This window comes from Mytilus edulis, chromosome 2, assembly GCF_963676685.1.
Source record: "Mytilus edulis chromosome 2, xbMytEdul2.2, whole genome shotgun sequence".
Taxonomy (NCBI): domain Eukaryota; kingdom Metazoa; phylum Mollusca; class Bivalvia; order Mytilida; family Mytilidae; genus Mytilus; species Mytilus edulis.
The window spans coordinates 84082297-84101385 of NC_092345.1; the positions used below are offsets into that span (position 1 = coordinate 84082297).

At 32.2% G+C, this 19089-nt stretch overlaps 1 protein-coding gene across 2 annotated transcripts in view; it reads right to left on the reverse strand.

Annotated features, from left to right (window-relative positions):
• Positions 1–19089, reverse strand: part of LOC139510339 (ATP-dependent translocase ABCB1-like) — a 32769-nt gene that overhangs the window by 4136 nt on the left and 9544 nt on the right. For both annotated transcript variants that reach the window (XM_071296880.1, XM_071296878.1), the window contains exons 8-22: positions 17909–18133; positions 16744–16869; positions 16169–16372; positions 15460–15630; positions 14230–14391; positions 13319–13346; positions 9167–9330; positions 8721–8876; positions 7631–7732; positions 6926–7003; positions 5742–5825; positions 4777–4980; positions 3736–3836; positions 1099–1239; positions 452–608 (exon numbers count right to left, since the gene is read on the reverse strand). In XM_071296880.1, coding sequence (XP_071152981.1) covers positions 452–608; positions 1099–1239; positions 3736–3836; positions 4777–4980; positions 5742–5825; positions 6926–7003; positions 7631–7732; positions 8721–8876; positions 9167–9330; positions 13319–13346; positions 14230–14391; positions 15460–15630; positions 16169–16372; positions 16744–16869; positions 17909–18133 — 2103 coding nt within the window. The remainder of the gene's footprint in view (positions 1–451; positions 609–1098; positions 1240–3735; positions 3837–4776; positions 4981–5741; positions 5826–6925; positions 7004–7630; positions 7733–8720; positions 8877–9166; positions 9331–13318; positions 13347–14229; positions 14392–15459; positions 15631–16168; positions 16373–16743; positions 16870–17908; positions 18134–19089) is intronic.

Below are 19089 nucleotides of genomic sequence, written 5' to 3' on the forward strand. Positions count from 1 at the left end.
TTAAAATTAGAAAGATCATATAATAAGAAAACATGTGTACTAAGTTTCAAGTTTATTGGACATTAACTTCATCAAAAACAACCTCGACCAAAAACTTTAACCTGAAGCGGGACGAACGGACGGACGAACGGACGCACAAACCAGAAAACATAATGCCCATAAATGGGTCATAAAAATACGACAGACATGTTGATTTTCGAAACAAACGGATTATTCCAGGTTTCGAAAGTTTTCTAGTTTTAAATAATGTGATGTTCAGGGCTGGTATACATTTAACCACTTAAGTTAAGATATTCAATGTTAGTAGTAATATGTCGTCAAAAAAATCCGTCAATGCAGAACAAGTCTTACCATGAGTAGTTTCATGCATATCAGCCCAGTTCATTTTATAAAAATTTTGAAACGAAGTATAATACATAATTTATCATCACAGCACGTTGTTATTACTTACTAGTTTGTCCCCCTTTTCTTCTTGTGCATCTATATCAGGCTTTCTTTCTATAATATCGAAAAGTCTGGCTGCAGCTATTTGTCCTTTTTTGAAATCCATCGACATTGACAAAGTTCTACCAGCGTACATTCCACCAATTATAATTGCAATAAATACTCTGCAAAAAAGTACAAAGAATATTGGAATATGTAGATAGTTGACTCATTGACAATCACAGTGTGTGATTTGGGACAAAACGTTTCACCTTGTGTTGTCATGGTCGTGGGGAAAAAAACCCAAAGAAGTCTTAACAAAAAGTCATAAACATGAAAGGATTGACTCCAGTACATGCTCTCAAAGTACGTCTCCTCATGTTTCAGTATAAGTACACATTTGATTTCTCTGTTTATAATATAGTCTCATTTTGGACTTTAACACAGTTAGAAAAAATGTTTGTGTATAGAAAAAAGGTTAACGTAGGTGAAAACAATTTGTTTAGGAAGAGACAAATAATGCCATAAACTGATCATAATAAGTAAATTCATTTTAGAAAGATTTCACTTTTTAAGTGTATAAGTGATATAGTAAACAAAAATACTGAACTCCGAGGAAAAGAAATGAGTTAGACGTTTGTTTATTATTGTGTTTATTGCTACCATACTGCTTACCTGAAAACAAGGTGAAACTCAAGTTCTCCAGTTTGAACTAAATAAGATCCATAGGTGAAGGCACCAGCATAAGCAAAAAACATAATACTGTTAGATAATCCATAAACAAAACCATTCACAAGTGATCGCTTCCTAGATGATCTGTAAGTGAAAACGAAACAAACAGTTACATATACCATAAACAAAACCATTCACAAGTGATCGCTTCCTAGATGATCTGTAAACGAAACAAACAGTTACATATACCATAAACAAAACCATTCCAGAACAGTCTCCATCTAGATAATGCATATCTATCCCGCATTGATAAACACTATAAACATTTTTCTCACTAGTGATATCTTTGTGGATGGTTTTGACAGACATATACATAAAATATTGTGTACTTAAAATAAAAAGAGACGAAAGACATCACAGGGGCATTCATAAGTCGAATAGTGGTAAAGGCATGGTAAAAAGAAAATAAAAAGAGACGAAAAGACATCACAGGGGCATTCATAAGTCGAATAGTGGTAAAGGCATGGTAAAAAGAAAATAAAAGAGACGAAAAGACATCACAGGGGCATTCATAAGTCGAATAGTGGTAAAGACATGGTAAAAAGAAAATAAAAAGAGACGAAAAGACATCACAGGGGCATTCATAAGTCGAATAGTGGTAAAGGCATGGTAAAAAGAAAATAAAAAGAGACGAAAAGACATCACAGGGGCATTCATAAGTCGAATAGTGGTAAAGGCATGGTAAAAAGAAAATAAAAGAGACGAAAAGACATCACAGGGGCATTCATAAGTCGAATTGTGGTAAAGGCATGGTAAAAAGAAAATAAAAGAGACGAAAAGACATCACAGGGGCATTCATAAGTCGAATAGTGGTAAAGGCATGGTAAAAAGAAAATAAAAAGAGGCGAAAAGACATCACAGGGGCATTCATAAGTCGAATAGTGGTAAAGGCATGGTAAAAAGAAAATAAAAAGAGACGAAAAGACATCACAGGGGCATTCATAAATCGAATAGTGGTAAAGGCGTGGTAAAAAGAAAATAAAAGAGACGAAAAGACATCACAGGGGCATTCATAAGTCGAATAGTGGTAAAGGCATGGGAAAAAGAAAATAAAAAGAGACGAAAAGACATCACAGGGGCATTCATAAATCGAATAGTGGTAAAGGCGTGGTAAAAAGAAAATAAAAAGAGACGAAAAGACATCACAGGGGCATTCATAAGTCGAATAGTGGTAAAGGCTTGGTAAAAAGAAAATAAAAAGAGACGAAAAGACATCACAGGGGCATTCATAAGTCGAATAGTGGTAAAGGCATGGTAAAAAGAAAATAAAAAGAGACGAAAAGACATCACAGGGGCATTCATAAGTCGAATAGTGGTAAAGGCATGGTAAAAAGAAAATAAAAAGAGACGAAAAGACATCACAGGGGCATTCATAAGTCGAATAGTGGTAAAGGCGTGGTAAAAAGAAAATAAAAATGACGAAAAGACAAACAACATAATTTCATAGAAAGCTTAACTCAGCAACACGACCCCCTCTACCCCCCCCCCCCAAAAAAAAGAAAAGAAAAAACAAACCCCACACATAAACATACAGCCGCGTGATGTCAGTGCTGCATGTATCCCTTAAGTTCGAATCCATCAAGAGTATATTTAGTATTTATGAAATTGGAAATGATGAATGTTAAACCGTATTTCATAGTATAGTTTGTCGAAATCAAGCATATAACAAAATTTTAGGAGGTTATACTCAAGAAAAAAAACAACGGCAAATTCACGGGACGGACGAACGGATGAATAACTGTACAAACAAATGGGCATGAAGACAGTGGGGAACCAATATACCTCTTCCATCGAAGTGGGAAATAAATAACGAATAATTTTATTTTTTTAATTATGATGTTTCCGTTTGTTTATAAAAACTCAACTAAATTACAAACGTTCATCTTAGTACACTTAGACTCACCAATTACATTCACATAAAAAAGTTGAAGAGCATTAAAACCATATATCACAGAAAGTTCTATCAAATCTGATCTTTAACCTTAGGTTTCCAAACAATTTTAACATTATATGTCTTATATTAACAGTTAATCTACTGCAAATGTCTACTTAAAGAATAAATCATGTCAGATCGGGAGTGCTAGCTACTAGGTTTGTTATAACATATGGACCGAAACGGTCTGGAAGATTTTGAAAAGTAGGATTCTCAACTCGCTGAAGAATACTCGCTAGTAAAATATCGAGATTTATGCACACATATACGAACAGAGGTTTACTACTGTTGCCTTTATTTAACGCTTTGTAAGTCGTCAAACCCTCGGATCATTATAAGGGATTACACAGTAGTCACAAAAATAACATAATTGATAGTTCATCTACTACATGCAATAATTAAATAATAACTTATGCAATAATTCAAGTAGCACCTACTGAATATACTACTTGAGTATTTGAGTACTCGTTGACATTCCGACGAAAAACGCTTCCGTTTCCACCAATGTGTTATCAGTTTTTTCCTCGACTTATGAATTTAATTATCACTTTGGCATCAAGCGCCTCTCTTTAAGACAAGCAATCAGGTCATTCGATGACTCTAACCATCTTGCATGGCCTTCAAATCAAATCTTAAGATAATCTTACGTGTAAACTTGGTCTATATGTTCATCATACCGCCCTACGAATGTTTCTTCTCTTGTAAGTGATGCCACTGTTCTTATGTTATCTATTGCTTCTGATAATATCTATAAAGAAATATATATATATATATTTAAAAAAGTCCAGAACAAACTATTTATAGACAGAACAGACGTTCCTATTATATACACATTTTTCTGGAGGTAAATGTGATTCCGTAATCAAATTAAACAATTTTACCATGATAATTTTCACTATTGATGAACATGTCTTCTCTTAAAAAGCTATTCGAGTACCATTTATACTTTGCTTGCCTTAATTTCATGTTTCAAATTGTTATCAAATAGTTCCTTGTTTTATGTATGTTTGCGATTGTTTTTGTTGCTCTTCAGTGGTCCTGTTGTTCCTTTGTTTTCCTCTTATTGTTGATGTGTTTCACTCGGTTTGAGTTTGTATAACCCGGATTTGTTTTTTCTTAATCGTTTTATGACTTTTAACACCGGTATACTACTGTTGCCTATATTCATTGTTGTTCTAAAAAATCGTTTTCCATTACTCTTTGAAACTTCGGTCAGGTTTAAAGTATAGGGAATTTACATGACCGATGGTTTTATGAGGGTTTTTTTATATTTAGATTAGGTAAGGGACATTGGACTTTCCGCTGTTGTATTATGCCTACCCAATCACCAATAAATACTTGTCAAAAGTATTTCCAAAAAGGTGGGTGTCACAAGGTAGAAGTAGAACTTACGTATTCTACCAAATCAGCCGATTTTACCACATTGTTTCAGATTTTACTGGTTTTTTCCTATGTAGCGTATTTTGTTGTTATTGACTTTTGTCGTTTAGCTTTTGGTACAAAGTTAAGTGTGGTTTTTTTTCTCCCATTCTTCTATTTTCTATTTTTTCAAACATATAGTATCCATAATTGTATCTCCTGGCTAGCTAAGACAATTGTTACCATTATGTTTTCGACTGTTCAGCAAACTTACTATCTTTTAACGTTTTGTTTGAATAATCCTGATCATTTAATTAGAAAAACATTACCTTTCCAGCATGGTCCAAAGAATCTTTATCTCCCCTTGCAAATCCTGTTAGGATTTTACTTTGAACAATTCCTGTAACTATCATTAATGGCAAAAATCCAAGTGTAACCAGTGTTAACTTCCAACTGTAGTAAAATGAAATGCTTAGAGCAACTAGGATGGTAGCCATTGCTTCAAGAGTGACTCCAATCTTGGATCCAGTAGCCTACAATACGACTCTCAGAATGAAATATGCCGAATTTAACACATATTGCTCCCCTCAGGAATAGCTTTGATTCTAATGCATAATTTGATAATTTCTTGGAATAATATAAACGATACCAATTTACAGCAACAGGTGCGCAACAGATTCGAAGAATATTGCTATTTCATTTGAAAGGACTGAAAATCTTTACTCTCAAAAGATAACTTAGATTTGAAAACTATTAAGAAATTAAGGTTCCAACTATCTTAAGCAAAAATCTGACTTTTGATGATTTGGGGTATTCTTTTTTATGTCACCTTTTGTAATATAACTCCTCTCGTATTCAGGTAGTTGAAAGGGTGCGGATGGGGTTCATAAAACATAGAAAGTAATGGCCATAAACAAGATAACGAGGGGGATAAATAGAAAAAAAACTAAGCATAATGGGACGTTAAAATATATAGAACAGATAATAGTTGACAAACACTAAAGAAAAGAGAAAAAAAAAGGTTCGAACTTCCTCAAGCAAAGTTAATTTCAGATTATTTCGTCTATTCTTTTTAGATCTATTTTGGAAATATAGTTGTACAAGTATTTCAGTTTCTTTACATTCTTGAACATCTTTTGTCGGAGTTTAAGCATTCATAATCAGGTCAAATACATAAAAGCGCAACATAATCAGCAAATTTATAAAGTGTTCTTTTATTACTCAAAGAGTGTAAAAAGACACAATATTATGAAGACAAAAATGTAAATTGTTTGAATTAATCCATTCAACTCACCCCTTGAACAAGAGCAGCATCAGATGAAAGTCTAGTTGTTAAGGAACCAACAGTATTTCTAGGATCATCAAAGAATTTTACATCCTGATTAAAAAAAAATGCAACATAGATATTTAACAGTCGATATCTATAGATAGCTTTTACCAAAGAAATCCTTAATTGATTATGATTATGATTTGTAAAGAGATAATATCAACTTCCCAATTGTGAACTTGTCATTTGTCTGAAGCATCATTCCAATAGCGCCTGCATAAGGAGTATAAATCTCCCAGTTGAGACGACATACAATGCCTTTAAGGCTTGTGTTTCCTATCATGATTTCCTTGGTAGAGGGTTACTACTCACAAGAAAGCGATTGGTTTGGTTCGTGTTACTCAGTTTTATATAGTTATATATGCTGTGTTTTTAATACTGTTGCTTGTTATTTGGTCTTTTTCATTTTCTGTTTGCCTTGGCATTACCGTAGCAGTTATCTTTCGTATTTCTTTTTGAATCCTAGTGAATGGTACAATTACATTTCTCTAATTCAATTAAACTTTCCTTATTCATTTTTTTGCCCACCGTCTTGGTATTAGATGCAACCATGCGACTATGTATTTAAGCACAAACTCAGGTAGAGAATTAAATAAACAAGGGTAAAACTATATGGCACCGACAACTCCGTTGCGGAGCCATAAAAACCACTGCACTAACAAAAAAAAGCCAAATCAGAGACAAAGTTATAGAACATTAAAAACCATTTTTTTTAACAAATTGTGCCAAACTTCTCATCAAAATTGGGAGAATTTGGGTAAACGTCAATTGGACGACAACATAAAACCCAAAATGATAATAATAAAAAAAGACATTACAAAAAAGATTCACAATACACATACATATTTCATGTATCAATAATGCTCATACGATCTTGTAATGTTCTATTTCTCATATAAAGTCTAATGAAAATAATTTCAAGTAAATTCATCGTCTTTTGACTTGGTGTAATTTTTCAAAGACTCTTACTTAAACACAATTATGTCTGCAATGAAAAAGCTTGTTTTAAATTGTATTTTTTTACACTAGCTTTTCTCTAATTGATTTTTTTCTCAATATAAAGTTTCATCCTCATTATTTTTTCTTTTATTTTTCACTCTCTATTCAATTATTTAACGATCGGTGTTGATAATCTTTTAATGTTTACTTGCCTGCCAAACAATTGACTTAAAAGCTAACTTTCTAAATCTTGTTGTCAAGTTTCCACCAGCTGTACCGAACGTTACAAACTACAATACATAATTATGTTTTGATAACAATATATGCTAATAAAAGACATATTTGACTGTACATCAACAATAGTTCTATAAGAAATTTCCATATAAATAAACATAAACTAGTTGGTTCTGAAAAGTTGGTAGTGCTACCGTTTCTGATGAAGAAATAAATTAGAGAGCGCTACAAAGCCAGGAAATTTATAAAAGATTTTCATAAACTAACACATGGTTGATTCCACAGCTGATGGAATGTAAGTTTCATAAGTTATCATCGGTTTGGAATTTATTACATCGGTTCAAACAACATGCTTTGCTTTCATAGAAATTGAAATTTATGGTGGTTAGGCTATGTCATATTATTCGTCATGGGAATGATACAGGTATCATTGACTAAAGTTTTTATATTTTTTGTCATTTTCATGATTTTTCATGATTTTTCCTGATATTAATTTTTAACAGATATATTTCATATGTTTTATTTCAGTAAGTGCTGACTTACTGTTTATATAAAGTGGTAATATACATATTGATGAACAATTCGCATGCTGTTTTAGAGGAAAAGTTGTATTCTAATTTAAAGCAGACGACGAATGACTAACGACTAAAACTAGCAGGTGAACTTAGAATATCATGACTTACAGTGATCATTTTGAAAATTGCTGAAACCACAGCTATGGTCATAATATAAATAACTAACGTTTCAGATGTAGACTCTGCTTCGTCATCGTCATACGTGAACACCTTAAACACGAAAAATAAAAAGTATTTTGTATCAAAGCAAGTGTGTGCAGCAACATTCTCACACATAAACCACATATGGTTACCTGGTTATAAAAAATAAACACAATCTTCTCTATATTAAGAAACTTAATATATATCATATTAAATAAAGAATCTGCCGATTTTTGCAGTAAAAACGTGGTTCAAATGAAAGAGATATAGGTTGGATTGCACAGGCTGTTTTGGCATTTGTATATTTTCTCTTACATGCATTCATGTATATAATTTTTGCCTTTATAAAAAAAATGCACTTTTAAATACCAAATGTTCCCGACAGTTAAGTATTCTGGAAATCTGTGACGTCATAAATATTAAAACTATTCTATAATGAAGAGAGAGCCTCATATCGCAGGCCCATTTTTTCCTTTTCTTTAAAGGTATATGTTAAAGCTTCTACAAGGACTATGAAATATTTTGAAGTGTAACAAATAAACGAGCAACACATCATAATAACATCATAATAACATTTGAACATGAAACTACAGTAACCTCAGCTTGAACAAACAACAACTATTTACATGTTTTTAGTTTTTTGTTTCAATTAAAGTTTTTTTTAATTATGATATATATTTTCCTCCGCCAGACTTGTTTCTGCGTTTTTAAATCTTTGTTCTAAGCGAAATTTTACTTATTTTGTCAATCTGTTTTTAAGTTTAGTATGAAAAATACTGGAGTAGAGATTAGAGAATTCAGATGTTTTCCTATAAACTATCGAAGGAAGGGTTTTGTTTGGTGTATTTACTAACAGGTCACTAGATTTATAGTATCAGCACTGAATCACATTGTAAAATAGAGTATGTAAGTGATTGCAGATATAATATATGATAAAAATTAGGAAATAGGTTACGATGACGACTATGTTTCTATGACGACTCGATTATTTTTTTTCATCACTTACATCAAATACCTCAAGAAAATTAAATTCAATGAATATGAATTTCTTTTTTACCTTTAAAAATTCCGACAGGATGATGGAAAATAATGGCTGAGAACCTCCAGAAAGTATAGATATAATGATACCAATCACAATAAGATGAAATTCTGGTCCATTCATCTTTAAAATTTTAGTCATTGGAACATTTGGGATATCTTCGGGTTCGTTTTTCTGAAATTAAAATTCATTCAAACTTATCTAAAACGAACTTGGTTTTAAGCAAGTATACTATGGATAAATTAATACTTTTGTATCAAGAATTTTTGTGAAAATCCGAATGATTCAAATTTTTATTCTTAGCATTAACTAACTAAACATTGTTAAAATATTATGGAGAATATATATTGTATTTTGATAAAGGCATACATTATGAAAAATGTACAGAAACACAACAATTTAAACTTGAACAATTTCGACATTCAGTCAGATGAATTTGTTGAGTATAATAAAATAAAACGTACCTTTTTCTGTTCACTATCACTTGCTGAGCTAACAACAGACACTTCAGTATGAAGCTTGGGATTTTTCAAGGAGGATGAGCTGAATGTCCGTGGACGAATCAATGCACTTTTCTCCAACTTATTATTTTCGTCTGTAAATAGTGTATGTTCCAACTCCTCGACAACTGTAAATGATAACCATATGAATTTATATTTATCTTACCTCCTATACATTTCCAGGAATATGATTGGTTTAAAGCGTCCGCGTGCAAACCGTGTATATTTGATATTAGGTTAGTAGGGAGGCGGGGCTTATCTCATACACGGTTAGTAGTGGAGTTACGTCCCTTTACATTCCATATTAGGAAAGAAGGGGGCGGGGCTTATTTCATACACGGTTAGTAATGGTGTTATGTCCCTTTATAAAAACAAAACGGTACTGAGAAAAAATCTTAAAAGTTCCAACAGACGAAAAAATTGATGATTAAGATTGAAATAAATTCATAAAACACATTTAAACCTTACAATTCGTTATTGTTGGCATCTGTTTTTGTAGGATGAATGGAAGTATTTTCTTAATACTAACAGTATTGAAGACTTGCTCATTTTGAGAATCACTAGTCTTAATTTCTCATGGTTAGATAGTCGGTAAGATAAATTCGTTACATAGTGTGCTAGTGACGTAATACGGTATATATGGGGTCAGTAAATTCCATATGGGGATTCGAGCTTCGCTCTCACCCCATATGGAATTTACTGACCCCATATATACCGTATTAGGTCACTAGCACACTATGTAACTAATAATACAGTTGTTTCAGAATATATATTCATATGATAAATTTGAAAATGCAAAATGCAACTGAAATGGATATCCATTTTTCAAAAAATATCAATGTCGGAGTTGAAAAAAATGAAATGAAACCAATGGGGATAAAAGGAACTCAAACAAAGTGAAATTATCTGTTTTTATAGGATAAACCACTACTAAACTATCTAAACGTATGTCCCAACGTAAATACTTGGACAATCCCATATAGTATATAATATTGAGATTTAAAGGACAGGTGACATATATTACATAACAGCAATGTCACTAGAGAGTTGACTGAGGCACGAGAAAGACGATCTACAAATTAAGGATGGTGACAACCATTGTGATACAATGATTTCATTTTGTTATTCCTAATTTTCTGTGCGGGTATTGAAAGAGTTAATCAACCAATCACGTAATTGTGAAGTAATATATATAAAAAAAAAAAGGTCGAAGTAGATACAAAGTCTTTGTGTAAGGTCTCAATGATCTCACTTTGTAAAGCATCATCCTAATTCAACGCCGAAGAAATTATAATCCGTTCGAATCAAATCAAGATTTAACCTACCTACTGTTACACAGTTTTCACTTATTGCTACTCGGGATTCGGATCCTTCTGCGGATTCAGGATACGAATACCCGGTGTGAAGATAATATCATGCAAATGCTGGACTTATTTTTTATCGACAACACATATGTTAAGTTTTGTGGATTAATTATTCCAGCAAGCAGTCGGTAATATAAAGGTAACTAATTAAGCACCACTATTGGCCAACTTGTTTTTGTACTCATGTAGCAGAATTCATACAAAAACAAAGACAAAAAGAAAAATAATTTTGCAAAGATTTTTATTACACTTTCATAAATATTGATGATGTTCTGTTCTGTTCTGTTCTGCTCAATTTCAATAATTGACAACATCGCATATATCAAAGTACATTTGATATTAAGAATACACTGTTAGAAGGATCTTGTATTTTCCCACGATATTGACAAAGACGGATGACTTCAAAGTAGAATCTATGAAAAACGTGTGGATTTCAACTTTCAAATATCAATCACACATTTCACAGCACTAACATATATCCTCTGCTCCATTTACATATCTCAGTTAAAACATTACGCTGTTGTATGTTTACACGATGATACGGACTTCATTAACAGCATAGTGCTTTTTACTCAAAAACGAACTGAAATCGATACCGCAGAATTTTGAAACCATTTTTCACAGACTGGTTGACCAATACGACGTGTTGTTGTTTCAATTCATGTAATTGAGATATAAGATTTTCAGATACGATAATAGTTATCTGATCTATAATCTTATCGACTGTGTATTATTTTCGATTGCGCCATTTCCACTGGATGTGAATTTGCATGGTAGGTGATGCATGAATAGCATACAACGCTTACCCTGTCGACACACATGGTATCGCTCCCTTTCGGGGTTAAAGCGATTCCATCGTTTTTTTATTATCTTGATTTGAATTTTCCCTAAACAATCGGTAGATTTATGAAATTTGAACATCAGTAAACTGTTGCAGTCTTAATTCTAATGTAAACCTAGTATGAGCGTCAGTAGACTACTGTCACCTCAATATATATCTAAACCTAGTATATTGTATGAACATCACTAAACTACTGTCCCCTAAATTTAAATTTTAACCTTGTAAATCGTATAAACATCATTAATCTACTGTCCCCTTTATTTAAATTTTAATCTTGTAAATCGTATGAACATCATTAATCTACTGTCCCCTTAATTTAAATCTTAACCTTGTAAATCGTATAAACATAATTAATCTACTGTCCCCTCAATTTAAATTTTAACCTTGTAAATCGTATGAACATCATTACACAACTATCCCCTAGATTTAAATCTTAACCTTGTAAATCGTATAAACATCATTAATCTACTGTCCCCTTAATTTAAATCTTAAGCTGGTAAATCATATGAACATAATTAATCTACTGTACCCTTTATTTAAATCTTAACCTTGTAAATTGTATAAACATCATTAATCTACTGTCCCCTTAATTTAAATCTTAACCTTGTAAATCATATGAACATCATTAATCAACTGTCCCCTTAATCTATATCTTAACCTTGTAAATCGTATAAACATCATTAAACTACTGTCCACTTAATTTAAATCTTAAGCTGGTAAATCGTATGAACATCATTAATCTACTGTCCCCTTAATCTAAATCTTAACCTTGTAAATCGTATAAATATCATTAATCTACTGTCCCCTTAATTTAAATATTAACCTTGTAAATCATGTGAACATCATTAATCTACTGTCCCCTTAATTTAAATCTTAAGCTGGTAAATCGTATAAACATCATTAATCTACTGTATAATCTAAATCATCTTAAGCTGGTAAATCGTATAAACATCATTAATCTACTGTATAATCTAAATCATCTTAAGCTGGTAAATCGTATAAACATCATTAATCTACTGTATAATCTAAATCATCTTAAGCTGGTAAATCGTATAAACATCATTAATCTACTGTATAATCTAAAATCATCTTAAGCTGGTAAATCGTATGAACATCATTAATCTACTGTCCCCTTAATTTAAATCTTAACCTTGTAAATCATATGAACATCATTAATCAACTGTCCCCTTAATCTATATCTTAACCTTGTAAATCGTATAAACATCATTAAACTACTGTCCCCTAAATTTAAAATCTTAACCTTGTAAATCGTATGAACATAATTAAACTACTGTCCCCTAAATTTAAAATCTTAACCTTGTAAATCGTATGAACATCATTAATCTACTGTCCCCTTAATTTAAATCTTAACCTTGTACATCGTATGAACATCATTAAACTACTGTCCCCTATATTTAAAATCTTAACCTTGTAAATCGTATGAACATCATTAATCTACTGTCCCCTTAATTTAAATCTTAAGCTTGTAAATCGTATGAACATCATTAAACTACTGTCCCCTTAATTTAAATCTTAACCTGGTAAATTGTATGAACATAAATAACCTACCTTTGAAATTTAACAAACGAAATAAAAAATTATCTACTTATACAACTCTTTACTTTTTTCATGCAAAACATCATTCATTTCCTTCTCAAAAGAATGGTTTTTTTAGCAACACTTACCTTCTTTATGATAAAAAAAAAAAAAAAAAAACTCCTAAATTTTTCGGTCGCCTTTTTTTTTGTCGATGACATAACCGTAAAAGAAAAAGAAAAAAAGAGAAGCTGATCTTTAAATATACGGGGTTGATGTTACTATCTATCAAGATTAGACACAATATTTCAACAGCAAATTTATATGGGTTTTTTAAAAAAAATTTCATTATATCCGTTGATAAATTAAACATACCTTCTTCTGATTTATCATGATGCTTGGTCTGAAATCAAAAAAAGAAAATTTACTCCATTTAAGTTCTAATCAATTTATACAAGGATTCCTAATAATTAACACTTTACACATAACCCTGTTGAGGGTTTTGCTATTACATGGTGCGTTTAGACTGTAAAGTGAGATGAATAAGCTATTAAACCAAGAGTTCCAAATGGTGAAGTTGAAATCATCCCTTCGTAAATTTTACGGACGCCATCACGAGTTGGTTGACCGTTATGGAATAACCGTTTCACAAATGATATCGGATATGTTCCTTACGTCGTAACTACAATCCCCTTCCCTTTCATGAATGTGACCTACCGAATTAGACTATTTACCGGATTTGTAATTACATAAGCAACACGACGGGTGCCACATGTGGAGCAGGATCTGCTTACCCTTCCGGAGCACCTGAGATCACCCCTAGTTTTTGGAGGGGTTCGTGTTGTTTATTCTTTAGTTTTCTATGTTGTGTCATGTGTACTATTGTTTTTCTGTTTGTCTCTTTCATTTTTGGCCATGGCGTTGTCAGTTTGTTTTGGATTTATGAGTTTGACTGTCCCTTTGGTATCTTTCGTCCCTCTTTTAATCGTAAAATTTATTTTGAAAACCGAAAAGATTTCTTAGTCATCATATTTCAGTATTTATTAATAATGTTACATATAAACCTTTGAAGTAAAAGTTAAAAAAAAAAAGTAATACCGAACTCCACGGAAACTTAAAAAACAAATCCCTTATCATATGGCAAAATCAAAAGCTCAAACACACTAACTGTCATTAATGATGCCCGATGATTTAAAAAAAAATGTTTCAATCAAAATTACCATCCTAAGTATTCATCTGTTTTTAAAAATCAAAGTATGATACAAAAACACATTAGAACTGCTTACTTGTAACATAACAAGCTGGTGGTACAATCCTTTCTTCCCCATCAATTCATCATGTGTTCCACTCTCTTTTATAACTCCTTGATCTATTGCATAAATCACATCAGCATTTCTTATAGTGGACAGTCTATGGGCAATCACTATGGTTGTCCTGCCTTCCTGGGCCTACAAGAATCATGTATGAACTTTTGAATTCGGTAGGTTGTTTGTCATTATACTATGATATTTGCAAAAACGAAATCAGAGCCGTATTTACTCTCCATTGAATAAAACCATATTACTATTGTAAACTGTCTTCGGGCATTAGTAACTACCATAAGAGTGGCAAAAAAAAACCAGCCATTAAAAGAAAATAAGATTTTTTTTTTAAATTCAGTTCCTGTGAACCGATTTCCTGGATAAACAGTCATTATCAACATTTGAAAGCCAGGGAGGTAGGTATACATGCGTTAAAGCGTTATAAGTTATAATCCATTTGTACATCACTAGGTCGATACCTCTGCTGGTGGACTATCAATTCCCGAGGGTATCTTCAGCTCAGTAGTCAGTACTTCGATACTGACATGATTTAACAAACTTTTCTAAAATTATCCGTTTATAAACTTTGAAATTATAAAGAAACTAAGGTTTCAACTCCCTCAGGCAAAGTTGACTTTAGATGAATTTGGCTATTTATTTTAGGTATTATTTTGTCATATAGCTCTTTAACGGGTTCGGTACTTATACATCTTCGGATTTCAAATGTTTGGCTTTGAGCGTTCCTGATGAAGGTCAATCCAGAAAAGCGCTTCGGACGCATGAAATTATTAAACGTGTTGTTTTCCATTTTTTATACCTTTATTGACATATTGGTTCATGCTGTTTAAAAGTAGGTGCTTTGAAATGTACTAGTTTAGTAAAATTTAATATTTTATTTCTAATGGATTATTTTGTTGTTGATTCCCCTCTAAAATAGACAGTACTTTTCAATAAAAAAAAAGAAAATTGCCAGAAAAGAGCCATTATTTAGCCGCTGAATTTCTAAGAATTTTACTTAATTCATTCATTCTTCCCGAATAATCCTTATGTTTGTCAATAAATAAATAGAATGATACAGTCATTACAGTATTACTACATATATCTCACAGACATAACCATTTTAGAATATCTCAAAGACAAAATAATGGCATCCGTGATGTTGAATTCAAAAACAAAAATGGCTTTATGAATGTATTGGAATTTAACAACCCATACCTTTTCTAATGCTTTCTGTACAATTCCTTCACTCTCATTGTCTAGAGCTGATGTAGCTTCATCCAGGAGAAGGATTTTAGGATTTCTTACTAACGCCCTTGCTATGGCTATTCTCTGTTTCTGACCACCACTTAACTGGGCACCACGATCTCCCACTAAGGTCTCAAAACCCTGTTCACAGATATAATTAATTTTTATAGACCCAGAAACAAAAAAACGAACACCGGTTAACACAAAGGCATATGCACTACACGTTTTTAGAAATGCGTCATTATCAAGCAACGTACTGATGGCATATTAACTTGGATTTCAAGCCTATGTATCAAATTCTTAATTCTAAATATAATGGTTGTTTATTTGACCCGATCAATACAGCCCTTTAGATTTCCCAAGTTCGTATTGATCGTGTATATGTGGTCCAATTTATATAGTCCTATGGATCCTATGCTTGTATTGTTGCTTATTTGTTCCAATGATTATAGTCGTTTGAATTTCCTAAGTTTTAAAATACAGAAATCAAAACTGACACTGCTGTAATCTTGGTTGAAAAAAACCCTACTAGAATGCTATCTTTTGAGCCAGCTCAGTTCAGTTCATACACTAAGTAGTTCGTTCTACATAATGTATCTCTATAAATGATATGTTGTAGGTATTTTTTGATTCTGTAGAGCTGTTATCAAGATATCTATACAATTCAACATCAACTTACTTCTGGTAGCTGTTTTATGAAATCGTGAGCGTTTGCCATCTTACAAGCCTGTTCTATATCTGCTTGTGTCACATCTATTCTACCATATCGTATATTTTCAGCAATTGTTGTGGCGAACAGAACAGGTTCCTGACTGACTACGCCTATCTGCCTCCTTAACCAGTTGACGTTCAATTCCTTGATATTTTCACCATCTAAGTAAATCTGGTTGAAATATATTACACTACATTTTTACTTTTTAGAAAGGGGAAAGACTTCCAAAAGTTTACATTGAGAACTATGGAGTTATATATTCTTTGAGCGATCCGGATGAAAGACTAACAACAATGCCAAAGAACCTTAGATAAACTTGGCTATTTTTGGTCCCTTTCAGTCATGTTGTTCTTCATGCTTCATGTGTTTTAGTCTTATACATCCTTAGCTTTCTAAAGTTTGGATATATGCATACCTGATGAAGGTAAATATAAAAAACGAGTAGGACGCACGAAATTAATATAATAGAAGTGGGTTTTTTTCTTACTTTACCGCTCCATATTCTTGTTTTATAAAATCTCTGTAATAGCTGAATTCCTTACCTCCCCTTGTTCTGGGTTATAAAATCTCTGTAATAATTGGATTCCTGTGCTCTTTCCGCATCCACTGGATCCTACCAATGCAACAGTTTGACCTTTTCTGACGTCTAGTGACAACCCTCTCAAAACCTGAAAAAAACACACAATTAAACTGATACAAGTTTCAATTTCATGCTATACAAGTAAATACAAGTGTCCGCCTTAAAGGCTTTATTTTCGCATATAGTCTGCCATTACTTTCCTAAGGATATCCCCACACAACCTTAAAGTAAAATGTTTTCATTTGAGACGTACTTTTATTTTATCCTAAACGAAAACCATGAATGGAATAATCGCCGTAAGTGAGTAGATTGAGATAATAAAAAAAATAGTGTAATGCCTCTTTTAGTAAATCATTACATTGTAAAACGCATAAAATTTAGAATGTTGTGACTTTTTTTCACAGCTCTTTTTGATAGTATCTGCATATAATGCAGTGTTTCTGAACTGTTCGCCATTTAATACATCTGTTTTAAAAGTATTTAATTTCTGTTCATTATTTTACCATTTTTTCAAGAAGAAAATTTAGTATTCATTAAGGCTAAGTTGATATATTTCAAATGATTTTTTCGTTTAAAGTTTGTGTAGTGCTTCGTCTACTATAGGTTGCACTTTGTAAATACAGCTGTTTCTCAAACCACGCCTCTTTTGGGGAGATCTTGAATATGCATAGAAAATTAATTTTGTTTACATACAGGTTCCCAGTTGTGCTCTCTGTGTTCCATCTCATAGAGACATAACTTGAGAATGTTACCAGTAAATATACATGTGCATATTGTTTACGTTGAAATCTGTGGTAACCCTTCATTCGAGGTATAGGGGTAGTTAAGAAAATTAGAGTAAGTTTAAACTCTGAAAAGTTCAGGTCATATAAACATTGAAAATATGCCGCACAGCCCTATATTTTGACCTTTGAAAAAAATTGTAGTGCATATGAACTTTCAATTCTAGGATAAGATTTTTTTCAAAACTTCATAGTAAAAGTGGTACAGTTTTAGCCGTAAAAGGAGTTCCTATGGGAAATTACATTGTCAATATTTACAGAAATGCAACCTATAGATCAAATCCACGACTTCCTATAACTTAAGTTAAATTAGTTAGGCGACTTTAAACATCATGTCAATGATACCTGAACATCTGGTCTAGCTGGGTATCTAAAATATAGGTTCTTGAATCCAATGTTTCCCTCGACTTTTTCAAGTATGCGTCCTTCTTTTGATGAGAAGTCAATTTCTGATTTCTGGTCAATGATTTCAAATACTTTCTGTGCTGCACCTCTGGCATTACCTATAACCTCTAATGTCGGGAAGGCCTGACCCAGGGACATTGAGCCTATCATTACTCCCATAAATATCTATAAAAAAATAGTAGTAAAGTATCAAGATTTATAATTAACAGGAATTGTACATGCTGTAATGGTACATAAAACATTTCAAACACATAATTACATGATTATCCTCTATATGAATGGTATAAAATTTACTACTTCAGCTATTAAAGCGTATTTATGAAAAATACAAAATTATTCGGAAGTAATTCGGCTCGGTACTTGTACATCCCGTCATTGTATTGTTCAATGATAATTCTCGTATTCTTGTCCTTCATGTTTGCCTATGTGCTTTGTCTATGTGCCTTTTGGTGTTTCTTTGATACATATGATGTAGCTCTGTACCTTACATCCCGTCGTTGTGGTATTGTACTATTGTGCTATTGTAACATATGTTTGTATTCTTATCTCTCATTGTTGCTAATGTGCTTTGTCTATATGCCTTTTCATGTGTCTTTGATACATATATGACGGTGGCTCTGTATTTATAAATCCTGTCATTGCATGTGTTATTGTACTATGGTGAATTTTTGTTTTTAATGTTTGCTAATGCGCTTAGTCTATATGCAATTTTGTGCATCTTTGTTACATATTTGTTGTTTTATAGTGATTAAGATTATAACACAATGTTGACTGGCGTACCCCTATTTTTGACATTTTTACCTGTTATGTCTGTTTATTTTGTTCACACATTGCTCTCAATATAATGGAATTTGATGTGACTGTCATACAAGTTAGAGGTTTAGCTAGCTTTAAAACCAGGTTCAATCCTCAATTTTCTACATAAGAAAATGCCTGTAGCAAGTCAGGAATATGTCAGTTAATTGTTATCCATTCGTTTGATGTATTTGATCTTTTGATTTTGCCATTTGATTATGGACTTTCCTTTTTGAATTTTCCTCGGAGTTCAGTATTTTTGTGATTTTACTTTTTAGAATATCAATAAACATGAAACTGCAGAATAAATCAAATACCCAACATTA